At 35.1% G+C, this 19,199-nt stretch overlaps 1 protein-coding gene across 2 annotated transcripts in view; it reads left to right on the forward strand.

The window, feature by feature from the left end:
* Positions 1 to 19,199, forward strand: part of PIK3C2G (phosphatidylinositol-4-phosphate 3-kinase catalytic subunit type 2 gamma) — a 327,581-nt gene that overhangs the window by 32,407 nt on the left and 275,975 nt on the right. For both annotated transcript variants that reach the window (XM_046012794.1, XM_046012795.1), the window contains exons 5-7: positions 755 to 857; positions 6,457 to 6,527; positions 14,095 to 14,158. In XM_046012794.1, coding sequence (XP_045868750.1) covers positions 755 to 857; positions 6,457 to 6,527; positions 14,095 to 14,158 — 238 coding nt within the window. The remainder of the gene's footprint in view (positions 1 to 754; positions 858 to 6,456; positions 6,528 to 14,094; positions 14,159 to 19,199) is intronic.

Raw genomic sequence — 19,199 nt, forward strand, 5'->3', positions numbered from 1 at the left:
AATGGCCTCAAATGTTTTAACATATAAGGTTTTTTTTTTTTTAAATTCTGAAACCCTTCATATATTTAACTAAGATCCTTAAACAAAGTACATTAACAAATACATCCTTTTGAATGACTCTTATAGAGGGAGAGAGAAGGAAATAAGGAAGGAGGGAGAGAGGGAGGGAGGGAGGGAGGGAGAAAAATTATGCCATTAGTAGTATCTGAAATACGCAGCGATATTTTTTCAATTTAATCTGCTCACCAAATAATGTAGATTATTAATAATATCAATTCTAAAAAATATATATTGAGTTTCAGAGAGTTTAACTGGTGTGCCTGTCATGGAGCTAGTAAATCTGTCTCTAAAGCTTATGACATGTCCACCTCACTGCTTCACATATACTTTGTTGCATCAGTTAGACCTCCCAGAAGCATGTTGAGATGACTGGATAAAACTAACTCTGAATATGTAATATATTCTTTATTATAATTTATGTCCATACTAAAGCTACCTAATCATTTTCTAACTTGGTGCACTTGAAAAATAATTGTAATATTTTAATAACTGTAGTATTTTAAAATTGTCACTTAAAAATTAATATGAGGATTATTTTAAATAAATATAAGAAAGTAAGGCTATATATAAAACTTTTACCAGACTAAGTTTCAAAAAAAAAAAAGAAAGAAACAAAGACACAAAGTCAGAGAGGAAAACATACAGTTGGGGGATTATGGGCAGAAATGACTATTCATTTTTTTTTCTCCTTTAGTGATTACTCTTTGGGGAGCCACAAAATATTTCAGAAGGATAAATCTGTTATTCAACTTAATCTGCAGAAAAATGGGGGAGTTCCAGGAAAATTATCTCGAAAGGTAAGATTTTCTTAGCATCGGTTTCAATTTCCAAGCTGATCATTTTAAGGACAACATTCCTATCTTTATGGATTGTTGCCAATTTGGAATTACATAGCTTAATGAATACATGTTCATTTGAGTATATTTACTGAAACATAATGAAATATTTATCTAAATGCCTGTTAACAATTTGGACTGAAGCAATTACATGAACACATTACTGTAACCTTAGTATAATAGCAAATCAATTGGTCTCTTGGAAAAATCATTTATGAGAAACTTATTAAAGCTATTACATTCATGCTATCCATGAAGCCACTAGGAAGTGAACAGAATAAAAAATGTGAAGGGGAAACCCTTGAAGAAAGAAAAATAACACAACTCTCGTTCTATTTGAAGAGTTTATGTCGGTGTCAACCCAATTTAAATCAGGGCAGATTAATATTTATAATATATATAATAAAACCACCTCAAAAGGGATTACTGTGCTTTAATGACATAATTTCATGCTGTTAGATATGAATTTTATTCCCCATGTCTTGAGTTATTTCAAAACAAAATTGCACAGTATGCAATGAACTTTGACATTTTGGCAGCTTTATCTGTAGAATCTTCCAATTACCTGCTTTAAGCAAAAATCCCATCATCCTGTCATTTACATCAGATAACAGATTTCCAGTACATGACTCTTTTTTTTCCCCCCTAGTCTGAGGTGTTTCATCATAAAAAGTGTCAGGTGGTGCATTAGGTTGCAATATATTTATGTGGAATATAACATAATGAGGCCAAAAGAGAGTTGTTTAGAAAAGTCTTTTGGAACTGGTACTCAACTCAGCCAGTGTTGACAGCTGCAGGGTATGCATCTGAAATTTCCACAGAGAAACATTATAAAGTACAACTAATACTCTCAATATTAATATACTCTAAGGGTCTTCAAATTGTCCTCAATGTTTTGAAAAAGCTGAAATCATCACGTTTCATTTCAACATGGGGGAAGAAGAGAAAACATATGATTACAACTTCTATTCTCCTTGAGAACTTTCATGTTCTAAAAAAATTACTTATCTCATTGGTAGTAATTCACAAATCACTAATATCAGTTTCATGTAAATTAAGGTTTGTACTTAAATCCACTTAACACCACTACTAAGATACAATGTGTACTGACATTTATTTTATGTCTGGAAATTAACATTTCTATTATATTTAATCTTCACAATAATTCTATGTGGCGAATACTATTAAAAATAACAAAAGTGAATCACAAGGAGCTCCCTAACTTTCCCCAGATCATATTCATGGGACTAGTAAGCAAGCAAAGGAGCTTGGGTTTGAACCCAGTCATTCTCCATAACCAATACTTTGTTATCAGTTTATATGACAAGTTGGGATTTAGATGTGACTGAATGCAGAAGGTTCAGATGTGACTTTCAGCACAACTGGTAAAAATACTAGCGCATGCGCTCTCTTTCTCTCTCTAATCCTTTTGTTCTTTTGTTAGTTTTTTGATAGAGAGAGAGTAGGGGAGGGGCAGAAGGAGAGGAAGAGAGAGAATTCTTAAATACGCTCCATTCCCTGCACTGAGTCTGATGTGGGGCTTGATCTCAAGACCCTGAGATCATGACCTGAGCTGAAATCAAGAGTCAGGCATTTAATTGGCTGAGCCCCTTGTTTTGTTTTCCAAAGCTATTCCACTTACCCCAAAGTCTGGGACATCATAGGTATTTACATGCATTAACTCACAACAGCTCAAGAGAAAAAAAAAAGATAATTACTATTATTTTCCTTTTTTAAATGAAAGTACTAAGAATTCAAAAGAGTAACTGAATGGCCCAAAGTCTCACAGTTAGTAAATACGGAGATGGGATTTAAGCAGAGCTAGTCTGATGACAGAGCTCACTATACCATAATGCCAGCCAATTAAGTATCTCTGGGGTATTGTCATATGTTGTTGGGACAAGCATGTAGTCATTTCTGGGTGTAAAGTATATAATTGTCACTAGAAATGCCTGCTTTTCAATGTGTCATTTGTATCATAGCAGGAATTAAGTTACATGGCTGCCTTTTTATGCTTCAACTCACAAACTTTACTTCCTACAGTGAATATCACATCTCTTGGCTAATTCAACAATTTACAGGTAAAGAATATAAATGCTGTTTCTCATCCATAACTTTTCCTAGCACAAACGCCTTATTTAAAAATAGATAATATGCTTGATGACACAGAGGTTTATATATTCTCCATTCACTCAAAATATTAATTATGTAACTGCGGTGTACTAGGCCCTACTCTACTTTTGGAATACTGAACAAAATCAACACGGCCTTCTAAGGGTTTAGTGTCCAGGAGATTTAACCAGCTCTGACTTTCAATTAAAGAGTAGTCCGAGTAAAGACAAAACACAGACAAGCAGAAAGGCATTCTATGTCTCCATCTCCCCAAATCCTGGCTCTTGAAGGACTTTTTTCAGCATCATATTTCCAAAGAGAAAATACTATATTTTATTAAAATCTGTAATTATTTGCTTTCAGATACCATGCTTAGTACGTTACAGATATAATCTAAAAATAATTAATTCAACAAATATTTATTAAATATTTTTACATGCCATATTTAGTACTTGCCTTTGAGGATCTTATATGTGAAGGAATAGGTTAGTAAACCTATTTAAAATTCAGAATTATGACTTAGAAAACATATACACACAGATTGATACCTATTTGTTCATTGAGCAAATTATAATTGAGCACCTACTATATACAAGGCACTCTTCTAAACACTGGAGATACAGAGACAAACAAGACATGTCATTACTTATTCTAGAATGCAGAGTTCTCATCCTAGTAAAGAAGACATGCAATAAACAAATATACATTTAAAAGTCTCATAGATTGGGTGGCTCAGTTGGTTGAGTATCTGACTCTTGGTTTTGGCTCAGGCCGTGATCTCATGGGTCATCGGATCAAGCCCCACAAAGGGCTCTACCTTCAGCCAGCAGCGTGCTTGAAGATTTTCTCCCTTTGTCTCTTCCCCCACTCATGCACGTGCTCACAGTCATTCTCTCTCTCTAAAGTAAAATAAAATAATTTTTTTTAAAGTCTGATAGAGATATGTGCTTTGAAAGAAAAGAATTATGTTTTTAAAGCCTAGGGTAGGAACACCTGATACAGATGAATATGAAGGGCTAGTTGTAATGATTACTTTTATGTATAAATCCTACAGCATATAGACCCAGTTTTCACCTTAAAAAAATAAAGAGTGTTAAATTTACTGATTTGGCAACTTGTTTAAAAACAGATTCTGGATTGATACTGCCAAATTCAAACATCTGCTCTTGGACACATGCTTATATTCACCCTAGTTTTCTGGTTAAGAAAAATGTGAATAATAATACATACCTAATATGATTATTATTAGAACTTAATTGAAAAATATAAGTGAAGAGCTTTAGTCAGTGCCTGTGCCTAATCAGAACTACATAAGTATCAATTATTGATGTCATAAAATTAAGGTGTTGGATTAGATGGTATGTTAGCCTTTTACTATTAAAAACTTTCTATGGTAAGGAGATACTGATTCTATTGTTTAATGTAGTGTCAAAATTCTCTATGATTTTCATAATTTATCTGTATAAAAACATTTATAAACAATTATATTCCTTTTCAGTAAAATTACATAAATGGCTTACAATATTTCTTCTATATAATACTAGGAACATAATGATGATTATTATTCCGTTAAATTTCTTGACACCTTTCTTGCCTTACACTCGAAATGTGAGAGAGTTCTCTAATTGTACAAGTATACTGCAAAGCTCAATTCATATCAGATGCCTTTCCTATTTTAAACTTGTTTGTGTTATGCTGAAATATGGTCATTTAATTCTTGTTCCATGAGATTATTCATAAAATATGTTGATATGTTGACAAGTCCTTAGAAATCTTTCTAGATTTCAAAATTTACAGTCCCCATCCTCATTAGATGTGTATAACTGAGTCTTTTATAAAAAGATTTTTCTCTTTATCTCTCTCAAATTTGACAAGGATTGCCAACATTGTTGATATTAATCATAAAAACCAAGATTTCATTCTAGCTCAAGGAAACATTCACAGAACACATACAGCAGTAGATTTCTGCAGGAAAAAGGCAAAAAGAGACACCTTAACTTTTTCCTTAAGATGAAGGAATGGCCTTCAGCTTTGGAGAAAAGTAAAGTGTACAATATATTCCATGAACAACTGCTTAAACCTGTTCTCCAGACTTTTGTGTTCCTTTAAATAAAAATACTTTTCTTATAAGTGACAATATGACAAAGGCCAATTTCTCCCCCAAAAGCATCTCTGGAAGCCAAGTAAAGTGGCTTTAAAATGAATATGATTATGCTATACAGAAAGATGCAAATAAGTCATTATTTATATGCTTGCTTTGGTTTTAACTTCAGAAAAAGTTTTCTTTTCTTCTTCTCAAAGTGTTTTTTTTTTTTTTGTAGCATGTATTCAACATACTGTATTATAGAGATGGCCTTATTCTCTCCATGTAACAGCTTCTTTACTCTTCCTCACAAAACCACCCATTAAAAATATTAATATACCGGGGCACCTGGGTGGCTCAGTGGGTTAAAGCCTCTGCCTTCGGCTCAGGTCATGATCTCAGAGTCCTGGGATCGAGCCCCGCATCAGGCTCTCTGCTCAGCAGGGAGCCTGCTTCCTTTCCCTCTCTCTGCCTGCCTCTCTGCCTACTTGTGATCTCTCTCTGTCAAATAAATAAAAAATCTTTAAAAAAATATTAATATACCTTTGACCTTAGGCCATATCAAGGTCTTCCTTCTGATGTTTTCTGTCAGGAGCTCTAATAGGCAGTTTTAAAAATAGATCATATATTAACATACAAGATTACATGCACTCCAGGTATTTAGGGACTCATTTAGCTTTCAAACAAACTAGTGCCATTATAAGGGAGTATATCGCATTCTCCCTTGCAGACTTGCATAGGATTTTCACGAGCGCCTGTTGCAGAACTGCTAATTGAGGAGTTATGGGGCATGTGTGTGCGTGTATGCATGTGTGTTTGTGTGTTTATGCATATGGACCACAGAACTGATATTTTACAATGAGTAGTTTCTGCTCATCTTGGGAGAAAACACAGGCCCCCTGATAGCTCCTCTTACACTAATATTTGGGAGGCAAGATGTGGTAAAGTTGAAAAATGGAGTACATTCTGAGTCTGCCAGCCGATGTGACAAGCTATCAAGTCTCACACTGCCATGAGTCCACAGCCTGAATGTAAAGAAACTGTGCATGTATGTGAGAGAACTAGTGTCTGCAAAATTGCCTTCCTGCTAGGAGAACCTAATGTCTGACCTTGGTGATGCCAGAATGTTTTTCAATCATCCTTGAGGTTATCCTCAACCAAAGCTCAGTTTTCTGCTTCACTTTTTTAAAAGAATGCTTACAGTTAAGAAGTGTCTTGTAATGTCTTTAAAACAAAGTATTAAAATGGTCAATGAGGGTTATCAAAAGAGGTGAATGAAATGACAGCAAGAAGTTACAGACCTATTTTTATCTGGTACTCATTCCTATTCACTCTATAAATATTAATATATTCTGCTGTCTACAGCATGAAGATGACCACAGTCAGTTTTATCTGAACCAACTTCTAGAATTTATGCATATTTGGAAAGTATCCAGGTAAGATATTTTATTTTGTTCCAAGACTACTTTCTGACTGAGTTCTCAAGTGCCAAATCACAATATTTTTCAGTTGATTGTAAAAACTGTCCTTTCACTAGTACCATGGAAGCTATTATACTTTTAATAGATATCTCCCTTTGGCAAATTTTGTTAATAATTATCTATTCTTCACAGCTATTCAGATACATTTGAAGAGCTGCTAACACCTTCCAGAACAATCTAACATTCATTTTAAAATCTCTCTGTACCAGTTATTACATTTTTCAAGGGTTTTTTTTTTCTTATTCATTTTTGTGAATTTGAGTGTGCATGTGTCACTAAGCTTTTTGTATAACTGAATTTCCATACTTTGAAAGTCAAAACCTCCTGCTTTAAATTTCTTTCATGAACTCCCTGAAAATAATTGGTGTATCATAAACAGAGGAGTATGAATTCAAATTGGAAAACTCAAATGACAGTCAATGAACATATCCTAATTGATTGTGATATCTAAATGTACGCATGTATTATTGAAAAGAATAGACCCATCAGAAAGCTAAACTGGGAGAAGATATCATGCCACACTATGGGTTTATCTGGAATTAAAGTTGTTCTGAGTTAAATTAGTGAAAAATGGGGTATGGGAGGTATGTATCATTAATTTCAGAAGCAAACCTGATATAAAATATGAGTTAAAATTGTTTTTAGTAACCATTCATAATAGCTATCATCCCTTAATGGAGTTACTGTACATTTTGCATATATTACCTCATCTAATTCTCCCTACAACCCTATGATAAGACACAGAATTTATTTCAAAATCAAAGAAACTAAAGTTCTAGAAGATTAAATACCTTGCCTAAGGCCACTCAGTTCATCAGTGGTAGGACCAAAATTAGGTCTGCGTGAAACCTGCAAAGACCAACTGTCTGAAATTTGCAAAGAACATATATTTTCCTATGAAACTACTGTCTTTCCATATGGGTCTCTCTTTATTTCCCCCAAAATATTTGTCTTCAACAATAAAATCATAGAATAGGTAGTAATAGGGAGGACTTTCAATATAACCTAACTCAAATTTTTATTTTATAGCTAATTACATGGATTAGGTATGGGCTTTCATCAAAATGACATATTAAGAAAGGCTGTAGATTCCTTATTCCAAAATAAATTTATCAAAAAAAAAAAAAAACAACCTGTAGAGAGATATCAAATCTGACACGTTCTTTAAAAAGTGAGAAATCCTTGGGAGACAAAGGATTGCTTTGAACTGGTTTGGTGGAGGGTTGTGACTTACATGTAGACAGCTGCTGCCTGAGACACAGAGAAACAAGGGAAGGGTAGGAAAAGAAGGTGAGAGCAAGGTAGTTTTTTTTCCTTCTGTTTCTGCCTCACTCACCCTGCCATTATCCAGCCCTTCACAGAAGACTGGTGACCTTGACCATTGCGCAGTCCAGGTGTTCACAGGGTTAAATTAGGGCAAAGCAAAAGCTCTGCTACAGTGAAGACTAGAGAAAACCTGACAGGGACAGACTAGCCTCAGAATCTAAGTGCCTTCTCTTCAACCCTAGGGCAGTGCAGCTTATCCTTTGGTAAAGAAACTAAAACACAGAGAATTTCAAAAATTTGTCAACCATCATACAGATAATTTATGCTCTAGCTAGGACTAAAACCAAATGTCTAATTCTCATTAAGTGCTTATTCTACTTTAATTGTATATAGTATACATAATTTTATAAGTCTATATAAAATATTTATAAATAATGCATATATTTACATATAAAGTTGCATGCAAAATATATTTTTATTTTATATATAGTATTTTGTATTATTGATATATATATTATTTTATATGTATGGCATTATATATGTATATGTGTGTGTGTGTGTGTGCATGTGTATGTATTCATTCATCCACTGATGAACATTTAGGTTGTTTGTCATGGCCATTGTGAATTATGTGGCAATGAACTTGGGAGTGCAGGATGATAGCATAGTTCTACTTTTTTTTTTTTTAATTTTCTAAGGAAACTTCATACTGTTTTCCAAAGCAGTTGTACCAATTTACATTCCCAACAGTACACTACGGTTCCCTTTTCTCCACAGCCTTGACAAGAGTCTTTTTGATAACAGCCATTCTAACAGGTGTGAGGTGGTATCTCATTATGGTTTTGATTCACATTTCCCCAACAATTAGTGATACTGTTCATGTGCTTGTTATTCAGATGCTTCTTGACCATTTGTATATATATTTTAGGAGAAATGTCTACTCAACTCCTCTGTCCATTTTTTTAAATTGGACTGATTTTTCACTGTTGAGTTTAACATTTTAGATATCAATCTCTTATCAGATATATGGTTTGCAAATACTTCCTCCCATAACCTAGGTTGACTTTTTATTTTGTTCATTCATTCCTTTGCTGTGCTGAGCAAAGTTTAAGGTTTAAGATAAGGGTGCCATTTCATTCTTTTGCATGAGAATATCGACTTATCGCAACACTATTTATTGAAAAGAATATCCTTTCCCCACTGATTATTCTTGGATCCTTGTCAAATAATACTTGACCGTAGATGTGTAGGTTTATTTCTGGCTTCTCAAGTCTGTTCGATTGGTGTATGTGACTGTTTTTTATATCAGTATCATAATGCTTTTGATTTCCAAAGCTTTGTAAAATAGTTTGAAATCAGGAAGTGTGATCACTCTGGATTTGTTCTTTCTCAAGATTGCTTTGGCTATTCAGGGTATTTTGAGCTTCCTTATAAATTTTAGGATTGTTTTCATTATTTATGTGAAAAATGACACTGGAATTTTGATAAAATTATATTGAATGGGGTGCCTGGTGGGCTCAATCAGTAGACTCTTGATCTCAGGTTCATGAGTTCAAGCCCCATGTTAGACACAGCACTTACTTAAAATATATAATCTATATATAGGTGGTTCTGAGTAGTATGGATATTTTAACAATATTAACTCTTCTGATCTAAAACCTTGAAAACCTTTCTATTTATGTGTTTTCTTCAATTTCTTTCATCAGTGTCTTATAGTTTTCAGTGTATAGATCTTTCACTTCCTTATTACTATTTTTTATGCTATTGTAAGTGGGATTTTTTCTTAATTTTTCAAAACTTTCACTGTCATGTATAGAAATCCAACTGATTTGTATATATTTGTCTTGCATCCTGAAACTTTACAGAATTCATTTATTAGTTCTAAGAGTATTTGGGTGGAGTCCTCAGGATTTTCTACATATCAGATCATACCATCATGAAACAGACAAAATTTTACTTTTCCCTTCCAGTTTGAATGCCTTTTATTTCATTTTCTTGTCTGATTACTCTAAGACTTCTAGTACCAAGCTGAATAGGAGTGGTGAGCATGGGAACCCTTACTTTGTTCCTGATTTTAGAGGAAGTACTTCCAACATCTCACCATTAAGTATGATGTAGCTGTGGGTTGTCATACATGAACATTATTATGTTGAGATATGTTTTTCTATACCTAATTTGTTGAAAGTTTTTCTGAGAGAATGTAACTTTTTTCAAATGCTTTGCTGCTTCTATTGAGATAATCAGTGATTTGTTTCATTTTATTCATGTGCCTTATCACATTTATTGACTTGTGTAGTTAAATCATTCTTACATCCCAAGGATAAATTTTCTCGGTCATGGTGTATATGATCCTTTTAATGTGTTGTTGAATTTGGTTTGCAAGTATTTTGTTGGAAATTTTTGCATCTATAATCATCAGGGATATTGGCCTGTAGTTTTATTTTTTTGTAGTGCCCTTCTCTGGCTCTGGTATCAGGGTAATTCTGGCTTCATATAATGAGTTTGGGAGTGTCCCCATCTCTTCAAGTTTTTGGAAGAGTTTGAGAAGGCATTAATTTGTCTTTAAAAATTTGGTAGGATTTATCAATGAAGCCATCTGCCCCTGAATTTTTCTTTGTTGGAAGGTTTTTGATTACCAGTTTAATCTTCTTATTGGTTTATTCAGATTTTCTACTTCCTTCTGATTCAGTCTTGGTGGGTATTATTTTCTAGGAATTTATCCAGTATTCTAGGTTGTCTAATTTTTTGTCATGTAATTGTTCATAGTAGTCCCTTTTGCTCCTTCTTTGTTTCTTATAACAGCTTTTTAAAAGATTTTATTTATTTATTAGTGAGAGAGATGGAGAGAGAGAGCAGTCTGGGGAGGGGCAGAGGAAGAGGGATAAGCTGACTCCCACTGAGCAGGAAGCCAAACTAAAGGCTTGATCCCGGGATCCTGGGTTCATGATCTGAGCCAAACATAGACACTTAACGTACTGAGCCACTCAGGCAGCCCCTGTAACAGCTTTTAAATTAAAGTCTGTTTTGTGTAAGATAGGTATAGCTACCTCTGCTCTTTTTTGGTCTCCATATGCATGAAGTACCTTTCTCCATCCCTTCACTGTGAATGTGTGTGTCCTTGAAGCTAAAGGGAGTCTCTTGCAGGCAGGATATATATAGGTGTGTCTTTATCCACTCACCACTCCAATTGAACTTGGATGCCCAAATCTCTCCCCAGGTTTGGGAAGTTCAAAAGCCATTATCTTTATATAAGCTCTCTGTTCCTTTCTCATTTTCTTCTCCTTCTGGGACTATAATGACATGTACATCATTTCTTTTTATAGTGTTCCATGAATCCCATAGGTCTTTTTAATTCCTTTTTTTCCCCTTTTGTTCCTCTGCTTAGGTAATTTCAAATAATCTGTCTTTGAGCTTACTGATTTTTTCTTTTTCTTGGTCCCTTCTTCTGCCAGGACCTTCTGCCCTTCTTCTGCTTCTTTTTTGAATTCTTCAGTTCAACTACTGTATTCTTTAGCTCCAAAACTTCTGGTTCTTTTATATGTTTTTTATACCTTTGCTGAATTTCTCATTTTGTTCTTATATTGTGTTGTTGATTTCAATAAATTGTCTTTCTGTGTTTCCTTATACTTCTGAGTTTCTTCAGAACAATTATTTTAAATTTTTTTGTCAGGCCATTCATGTATCTCCACTTCTTTGAGGTCAGTTGCTAGAAGTTTACTCTGTTTACTCTGTTCCTTCAGAATACTATTTTGGAGTCCTATTTCCCCGATTCTTTGTGATCTCTAGAGCCTTGCAGAGGTGTCTGTGCATGGGAAGAAGCTGTCACATATTCCAGACTTTATGGGCTGATCTCAGTGCAGGACCTTCACCTGCAGGTGAGGCACATTGGAGCATGCTATGGCCCTGGGTCTAGTAGTGCAGGGCACCAAGTACAGAGCCATGTGGAAGAACCAGATCTGGTGAGTGTAATGTCCCCTTGGGTCAGCCCATTGGGACCCACAACATTAACTGTGTGGCCCTAGAAGTGCTGTGGGGGATCTGCAGTGGCTGCACGTGCTGTTGGCATGTGGTGGCCACTAGAGCTGGTGTCATGCACACACACACACACACACACACACACACACACACACACACACACACAGTTGCAGGGACCAGCTGCAGGTGCCTATGTAGTGGCAGTGGTTGGTGGCAGACATACAGATAGTGGGGGGAGGACAGGGCTGGCAGCAAGGACTAGGACTAACTGAAGGTGCACTGGCACTGTGGAGACCGGGCTGTTGGCATGCACTCCTCTGGCTGCAGACCTTCGTCCTGTGCATAGCAGTGGAGGTTGTTATGGGAGTCAGGCTGGTTAGATGCAGGTATACAGCTGGAGGGGCTGGTTGCAAGCAAGCCCACTGTGTGAGTTAGTGACAGGAAACAGGGACAGAACCAGGCCCACAAGCAGCTATGGGGGCCCTGCCTGCTGATGTGCATTCTTGTGACTGCAGTGTCTCCCTAAGACATGTGCACAGCAGTGAAGACATTAGTCAGGCCAAAGGCTTGGAGGTGCACAGCTTGGGAACCAGCTACAGGTAAGCCCTGGAGTGGCAGTGGGGTGAGGAAGGAGTGGAGAGGGACTCAAGCAGCTGCTGTTTGTGAATGTGAATACCTGTGTATATGAGGGAAATAGGGAAATCTGCAGGGATTCTGCAGCCTCTCTGTTGGTTGTTGGTTTCTTCAGTGGTAAAAGTTACTGGGCCCTCTGCAGAGCAGGTCACTGGGAACCATTGTAACTCCCACCGTGTGACTGATGGTGGTAGCCCCAGCCCTTCTTCCTTGTTCCTAGCTGTCTTTATGCATCTCAGCCTTGCTGGGCTCTGGGTGGAGTAAAACCAATGCAGGTCCTTCTTGTAGTAGACCAAAGGGCTGGGAAAGCTGCTGGTTCACCACTCTCCCTTTCCCAGCATTCTCTTGGCAGTGAAAAATGCTGGCCTGCAGGATGGGATGTGGCAGGTAAAATGAAACTGCCCTCCCTTCCCTTTTTGTGTGGTTATTCTCAGCTTTTGCTGTTGTTGTTGTTCTACAGTGTTGTGTAAGTTTCTTGGAAGGACTCCTAAGCTCTCCCAGAGCTGTTTCTGTTCATGGATAGTTGTCTTACTGTGGGAAGACAGAGGCTGGGTTCTCCTACTTTGCCATCTTGGTGACCTCCAAGACTGCTTTCTGGAATACAAGGCTCTTCTGCCTGCCTTCCTCAGCCCACTTTACGGTGTCATTAAAAGATCAAACACTAGATGGCAGGAGCTTTGTTTTCAGTTTTCCTCTTCCCTGACCTGACTTCCATTTAGAAGTTGGGCAAATCACATACCTTCGTTAGTTTTTAGGAGTTTTTCTATAAAATAAATATAATATTTAATAGCAAGGTGCTGAACTAGGTATATATTCTTGGTGGTCTTTTAAGTTTGAAGGTCAGATTTTATATAAAAACCTTTCCTCCAATAACCAAAATTTTTCACTATTCTTTTCCTATACCTCTACTTTTACATAGTCTATGAATTTTGTCTTTGAACTATAAGATGTAATGCAACTAAACTGATGACTTAACAAAGGCTGAGAAGGTAGCTATTGTAAAATATATTGGTGTGTGTTTGTGTTGTATCATTTGTTCAATTCAATTCAGGAGTTTTTGGGACAAATAGGAAGGGAAAGTCATAATGTTTAGGAAAATAATTTTGATAAGTGAACTCAGAAGAACCTCTACTAATCTCACATCTATTCCACTGAAGCAAAGATAAAGTTGGAGCAATAAGAGAAGCTCAGGAAAGAAAAACACAGAGGTTTGAAGCCAAAGACAACTTTATGTATTATAAATATATGTCATTAATTCTGAAAGGGATTCTCTTCAAGATTTTGCATATTTAACAATTCTTGATTTTAGTATTTCTCATTATCTGCTCATGAATCCTTTTGTAATTTATATTTTGAATAAAGAGTAGTTTGATACAATGAACAGTCTTTGAGAGGTTTGGTTAATTTGTCATGAGTTTTTTTTTTTTTTGGAGTTCTAAAGTTTTCAAATATGTTTGTAGCTTATCAAGTTACAGAAAGTTTATAAACATTCGTCTGAAATGGTTTTTAAAATTATGTCAGCAGCAATTCTTTTTTAACCATGTCTGCTATAGAATCATGGAAAAACAGAATTTATGATAAATATGCTAAAGTTTATATAAGCTTTCCTACCCACTTTTAAACAAAGTTGTTTTTTTTTTCTTTCCAGACAGTGCCTCTCAACAGTAATAAAAAAATATGACTTCCATCTGAAATGCCTATTGAAAACCCAGGTATTAACTTATGTTACTTCACCTGTCAATTCAAGAAGCATCTATTAATCATATACTCTTTTTCTAAAACTTTGCAGTTTTCTGAAGATACAAAGATGAATAAAGTAGGTCTCTACTTGAGCAGCTTTCATTCTATCAAGGCAAAAAACACAAGTAAATAGATGTGTGTTAATAAAGTGTCACGGGTACTGTGAAAGACCTATGCGTATATAGGCTGTGGAAGAAAGTTATCAATTTTACCTATTTGACCTGGATGTTGAAAAATGAGTATGCCAGCTAGAGAAGCGGCTCGTGAAGGAAGGTGGGGGGTGGGGATAACTTTCAGCATAGAACACCATGAATAGAAGCAGTTAGAAAACAGCCTGCTGTGATTTGAAAACTGTATGAAATTTGGAATGGCTACAATTAGGGTTAAAGGCCTGTAAAGAGACCAGATGAAAGGGGCAAGCAGGGGCCATTATATAGGATCTTAAGGACACTTTATGGACAATTTAATGATTTTCTAATTTATCAGCTGATGACATAAAACCATTATGCAAGCCAGTAGAATGACAGATGGGTGATTAGAGGAGCATTTCATTAGCCCAAAAAGATGATGAGGGTATTGACAAAAACTTTACAACAGGGGTAGGTAGGAGGGAACAAATTCAAAATAGGTAAAAATATGCAACTTATATGATTTGGTGAAAGACTATGTGTAAAACAAAAGAAGAGAATGTCTAGAATACCTCCACATTCCTGGCTGCTAATTGACTGCATGGAGACATCAGTTCACTAAAATAGCAAAGAGAGGAGAAGCTAGCTTGACAGGGAAAAATGATGGATTTAGTCTAAGACTACTGAGATTTGGTCACCAAATTGGCATCCAAGTTGTGGTCACCCTTAGGCAGATCATTTCTTATAACTTAATCTTCCACAGATAAAACAACCTATGATTATAGAAAATTGTGTAAGACAGTGGGTTTTTTTTTAAAGAATTATTTATTTATTTGAGAGAGAGAGAGAGAACAGGGGGAGGGGCTGAAAGAGAAGGGAGAGAGAATTCCAAGCTAACATCCAAGCTCAGCACAGAGCTCAACACAGGGCTAGATTCCAAAACCCTGAGATCATAACCTGAGCTGAAACCAAGAGTCAGACAGTCAACCGGCTGCACTACCTCGTGCCCCAAGACAGTGTTTTTAAAACGAGTGAGGATTTCTTTATCCATTAAATAATTGACTCCTGATATATATGAAAAGATAAAGAACCTAGGTGCCTATTCTTAGTATTAACAGTAAAAGGTTCAGAAAATAATAAATAATATTTCTTGATGAAGATACCAAACTTATGTGAATTCCACATAAATATTCAAATACACGAGTGATGACACACAACTCATATACCCTTCCAAAGTGTAATCCTCTCATTCTAACAGGATTTTTCTTCCTTGAGCTGAGCTTAAATATGGAAGTTCAAAATGTGAAATGTGAAAAAAAGCTCACAGATTGATTTAAGTCTCATAAAAGTGTTATAATTAGTACTTTTTTCAGCTTTATTTTTCACCTTTGTATAGAATTTGAAATTTACCAGGTACTCAATGCAAATGAAGACTTCATTCCTAGATCATTTGTGTCACTTGATTATATGTAAATATATTTTTGAGGTTATAGTAAGCTACTTATGAGTGAATTGTAATTACCTAAATGTCTTGGTACTGCTCATGTATCGCAAATGCCATTTTACACACACACACACACACACACACACACAAATTGTTGAGAATCTGTAAAGTTCTTAATTTCCACGAGGTCTGATCATCTTACTCATATATGAAGCCTCTAATATTTCCACTTTAAAAGAATCCATTGATTATTTTAAATTTTTCCAGTATGGCCTAAAAATTGGCAAAACATCAAATGATTACCGTCTTTACATTAACACAGGCAAATAGCTATCATCACCCACATCTGAATTATCTTATAAATAGGCCACAGTGTCTGAGATTTTCCCAGATGAACTCCTTCCAAAACAATGAGATTTTTAAATGTGATTCTTCCTATGAGGTATCACTGGTAAATATTTGAAAAGTGAGGACAGACTGTGATATGACTGATTCACAATTTTGTGCTTCCTATTTATTTTAAAATTGCATTAGGTAGCATTTCATCAATGTTGAAAACAGTACCAATTTGAAAAATATTCTTTTTAATCTTCCACACTTGAATTATTAAATGTAATTTTTTAAAAAATAGCAAACATGCAGGCTTAATAAATATGACATGAATATTATTGAGTAATATGGATAATTTAAATTTTCAAATATTTTATTTCCTCAGCCATGGTCATTTAACATATTTTAGACTTGACTTACTTCAGATTGGGCATTCTGACTATTATGTTTGCTAAATAGATAGTTTTGTAAGTTTACATAGAACTTTTCCTTTGAACATCTTCTTCCTCTCACCTATTCCACTAATATCCAGAAAGATAAAGAATATTTTCTATATTCATTCTATATTCTGCATTCATCTCTAATATTTCAGAGAAATTGAAAATGGAAGAAAGAGAAAGAATTTTACCCCTAAGATATTAGTCAGTGCTTGCTTAATGCAAATTAGTGAACTATTTACTCACTGGAATCAAGAGAAATGGAAATCAGAACCATACTCTGGTGTTGCTGATGATCTAGTTGGAAAGACAGCATATTCACATGAATAATGTACACAGAATGGTATACATATACAGCAAAGCAGTGTATGCAAAGCATAGATTTTAATCTATGTGCAAGAATCAACTTCTGATTCAAAGTGCTTCTTCCTAGTAGCCTGTAATGCACTGTCTCTAAAATTATTATTACAAGGTCAAATAGCCCTTTAGAGAAAGTTAGGAATCCCTCCCACTGATGACAAACTTATACTAGAATCTAGTAACTGGTGAACTAACTGTAAACTAGATGGAAGTCGATTGAGAAAAATCTACTCATGTTTCAAAACATGGTTTGGCTTCATGAAATATCTTCTTGGTCTACAAAGAGCTACAAACCTCCAAACACTTTACCATCTAGCTCATGACTCAGAGAGTGTACCAACTAGATAACCAGAATGGCATCTCTATTATTCAGGTATAAGTAACTCAATGAGTAAGGAATAATAATAATTACCTCACAGCTTCCTCTCCCTGAGACCAAAATCTAATTGTATTCAGGCTCTAGACAGGGGCTAAAATTTCCATATACAAGTAGAAATAAAAGGGGCACAAAGGGATCTTATATATTTAGCTTTATTAGAACTGAAGCTCTTTTAGCAACAAGCAGATCTATTACTGGATATTTAGATGTTCAATTCAAACATAGTTTAAACAGAGTGGCAGTAGAGACAGAATTTAGGAGCAGAGATTCCAGTCAGGTATCTGGATGACAGCCTTCCACCACTATGGAAGTTTTTATTCAACTTTCCTAGCATTTGTATTATTCATCACTAGAGTGATTATAATAAAATAAAATATAATGATATTTTTAAAAATTAATAAAAAGTGGATGTAATGTGTTTAATATAATATAAAGTGTTCAAGTAAAGATAAGTATAAGTGTTATTTTGTTGCTATGAAAGTTACTATTTTTAACACTATTACTAATGTAGAGGACTGTACAGGATCCAGAAGAAAAATGTCACAAAACCGATTTGCATTCACAATAGAATATAAGAAGAGGTAGGAAAGGACCAAAAAATCACAAGAAAAAAAAATAGAATAAAACGAATAGGTAACAAGGACACAGTTAAAGGTTACAAAAGAAGTCAAGGAGATGAAGGAGATAAAGTCAGGTCACAGGGATAATAAAACACAACTGCAGAATTGGAACCTGCCTTAGCAGAAATAAAGGGCATACTGAAACTACTAAAAGTCAAACCTATTATGTATAGAATGCTTCTCAGACTTAAAGAAGAAAAAAAAAAGTGAAACTAGATCTTCAATAAGGAAGATAATCACTAGCCAACATAATTCGCATTCCAAGTGAGATGGAAAGCACTGAAGGTTTCCATCAAAGGAATGATATGATCTCACATTTTATTTGGGATTTATGCAGTGAATTAAATAATACATAAAGAATATATAATTATATATACAAATTAAAGAATAATATTAGAACAGGCATTCTTATTAAACAGTAACTTTAGCAGCAAAATATTGCCAGTATCATAGGATCTGACCATGTGCCATGTTAGATCTCTTTTCGTCTACCTAAGAGGTAATCTTCAGAGAAAAGTGTTTTGTAGCTTTTCTTTTCACCACTTCACCTTTTCCCATTTCACCATCAAAGGATATCTATCAATTCGTTAGCAATATAAAGTTTAGGTTTCCTTTTTAATGTCTACCTAAATGGAATCAAATTATGTGTAGTTTTTGAGCCATGTATCTTTCACTCATTGTTTTTCAGATTATCCACCTTGTTCCATGTGGTTTTGATTTGTTTCCACTGTTGTATGGTACTCAATTAGCTCAAAGGACCTCTATTTATTTATTTATATATTCTACTGTTGATATATTCATGAACTAATATCAAGAATTTGTCTGTTACTTAGGGTAACAGACCCTTTTCTAATAGGGACACATATATCTCATAACATATGAGAGTTCCCATTGCCCCATTTTCTCACCAAGGTATGATACATTCCAACCTTTAAAATTTTTGCCTAAGTAAGGTATATATTTTGATCACATTTCAGTTTTAATTTTCACTTTTCTAATAATGAATAAATTCATTATTCTTTATTTAAAATATCAAACTGTCATCTTTTTATTTCTGAAATATTTATTTTTTAAATTATGTTCAATTAGCCAATATATACTACATCATTAGTTTTTGATGTAGTGTTCAATGATTATTTGTGTATAACACCCAGTGCTCATCACAACAGGTGCCTTCCTTAATACCTATCACCCAGTTACCCCACCCCCCACCCTTCTGTAACCGTTTGTTCCCCAGTGTCCAGAGTCTCTAATGGTCTGTCTCCCTCTCTGATTTCTTCCCATTCAGTTTTTCCCTCCCTTCCCTATGGCCCTC

Source organism: Meles meles, chromosome 7 (genome assembly GCF_922984935.1).
Source record: "Meles meles chromosome 7, mMelMel3.1 paternal haplotype, whole genome shotgun sequence".
NCBI classification, from domain to species: domain Eukaryota; kingdom Metazoa; phylum Chordata; class Mammalia; order Carnivora; family Mustelidae; genus Meles; species Meles meles.